We start from the raw sequence: 2,116 nt of genomic DNA on the forward strand, positions 1-2,116 counted from the left end.
GTTTTATGTGGCCTCATTTGGCCACTGCCATGGTGGGGGGAGGGGCATACAGCCATGGGGCAGGTAACAGATGATTAATAAACAAGTCCTAAATATGGACTCCCAGATTGGCTTGGCTTAAGGCCTTAGACATCCCTTGTCCTTCCTTATGTTATGGTGGGGAAACTGAGGCTTTAACAGAAGAAGTTTGCTGAGTGTCCCGGCACACTACGGTAGCCATGCTTTTCCCACACTGAACAGGGCTCCTTTCCTTGAGAGCTGAAGAGGGCTGTTCTCCAAGCCAGGGTCTAATTCCCACACGAAACCCACTCTCAACAGAACTTCATAATCTATACAGTTTGAGTCTCTTATGCTATAGGTGCGCTGATCCTGGGCCCTGCGGGGATGGGGCATGCACGCGTGCACGTACACACACATGCACACACATATGCATCTACGCACGCACTTCTTTTTTTAACAAGCTTTAGTTCACTTTATTTTTCTTGTATAAAACTATGTGGTGGCCACAGCTGGAGCCTGGGTCCTCTGCACAGAGACTCTGGTGTGGGTCTTCACAAGATGGTCAGTGAATTCCTGATAGGGAGACTTGGTGAACACTGTCTCCTTCCAAAGGTCAGGGGTGAGATAACTGTAGGTCTTGGAGATGGCATCAAAAGTAGCCTTGGCAAAGTTCCCCAGGGTGGCAGTGCAGCCCCTGGCCGAGGTGTAGCAGTCGTCGATACCGGCCATCATCAGTAGCTTCTTGGGCACAGGGGCTGAGACGATGCCAGTGCCTCTGGGGGCAGGGATGAGCCGCACAAGCACAGAGCCACAACGGCCAGTCACCTTGCACGGGACAGTGTGGGGCTTGCCGATCTTGTTTCCCCAGTAGCCTTGCCGCACGGGGACGATGGAAAGCTTGGCCAAGATGATGGCCCCACGGATGGCAGTGGCTACCTCCTTGGAGCACTTGACACCCAGGCCAACATGTCCATTGTAATCTCCGATGGCAACAAATGCCTTGAACCTGGTCCGCTGGCCAGCACGGGTCTGCTTTTGCACAGGCATGATCTTCAAAACCTCATCCTTGAGGGATGCTCCCAGGAAGAAATCAATGATCTCAGATTCCTTGATGGGTAGGGAGAAGAGATAAATCTCCTCCAGGGACTTGATCTTCATGTCCTTGACCAGGCGGCCCAGCTAGGTGACGGGGATCCACTCCTTGTCCTCGGCCTTGCCTCCGCGAGCTCCGCGGCCTCGGCCCCGACCACGGCCGCTACTGCGGCTGCGGCCCCGGATGCCGCTGCCAAAGCCTCCGCGGAAGCCGCTGCGGCCTCCCATTCCAGGGTCCCCAGGCCCTCCGGGGCCTCCCGCAGCACCGGCGTCATCCGCCATTTGGTGTTCTCTCGGAGAAGAAGCTCTACGCACACACTTCTAAGCAGAATGCCTAACCCTGAACAGAACTCTGGATATTTCCAACCATCTGCCCGTTCCTCCTGTGGGGGTTATGAGGCCCACAGGGCTGCCTTTGGACTTTCCACAGCCATCTCCACGGACCGAAAACTAGACAGCTCCAGCATCTGGAGGCAGAATTTTCAACTCTCCTTCTAAGCGGAAGTCATTCTAATATAGCATTAGCTACATGGTCGGGAAAGAGGATGCAAGGGAACAGAAGGCCTGGCTCCTTTGTCAATAGTGACTCCGAGGCCTGCGCCTCAGAGCTTCTGGTCTGGCAACTAGACTGTTACTAACCTGACCCGTCAAAAGATCCTCCCAGGTGAGTGCATGACCTTTGGAAACATGGCTGTAGTGATAGACTGCGTCGGAGGTCTGGAAACCATCAAACCTCGCCATCCTGTTTCCCCTATTTTAACAACGGGCCTACTAAGGATCAGTTTGACACATGTTTTCTATGTCCAGAGATTGACAGCCTGAACTGAGTGCTCTTTCTCCAACAGAAACATGAAGGCTTCACCATACTGGCCCTTTGGTGCCTTCCTGACTAGTTAAGCCACGGCCCCTACTTAGAGTTTTTTTTTTTCCTTTTAAAAATATTTTATTTACTTATTTGTGAGAGAGAGAGAGAGCACACAAGCAGGGGGAGACGCAGACAGAGGAAGCAGGCTCCCCACTGAGC

General features: G+C 53.2%; 1 protein-coding gene across 1 annotated transcript; it reads right to left on the reverse strand.

Moving 5' to 3' along the window:
- Positions 1 to 448: 448 nt before the first annotated feature.
- Positions 449 to 1,374, reverse strand: LOC121102374 (40S ribosomal protein S2-like). Its single transcript, XM_040628131.1, is given in 1 exon segment — positions 449 to 1,374. A coding segment is annotated over 1 exon segment (882 nt). The 3' UTR covers positions 449 to 492.
- Between the last annotated feature and the right edge of the window lie 742 nt (positions 1,375 to 2,116).

The sequence above is a fragment of the Ursus maritimus genome (assembly GCF_017311325.1).
Source record: "Ursus maritimus isolate PB19 chromosome X unlocalized genomic scaffold, ASM1731132v1 scaffold_X1, whole genome shotgun sequence".
Lineage (NCBI taxonomy): Eukaryota > Metazoa > Chordata > Mammalia > Carnivora > Ursidae > Ursus > Ursus maritimus.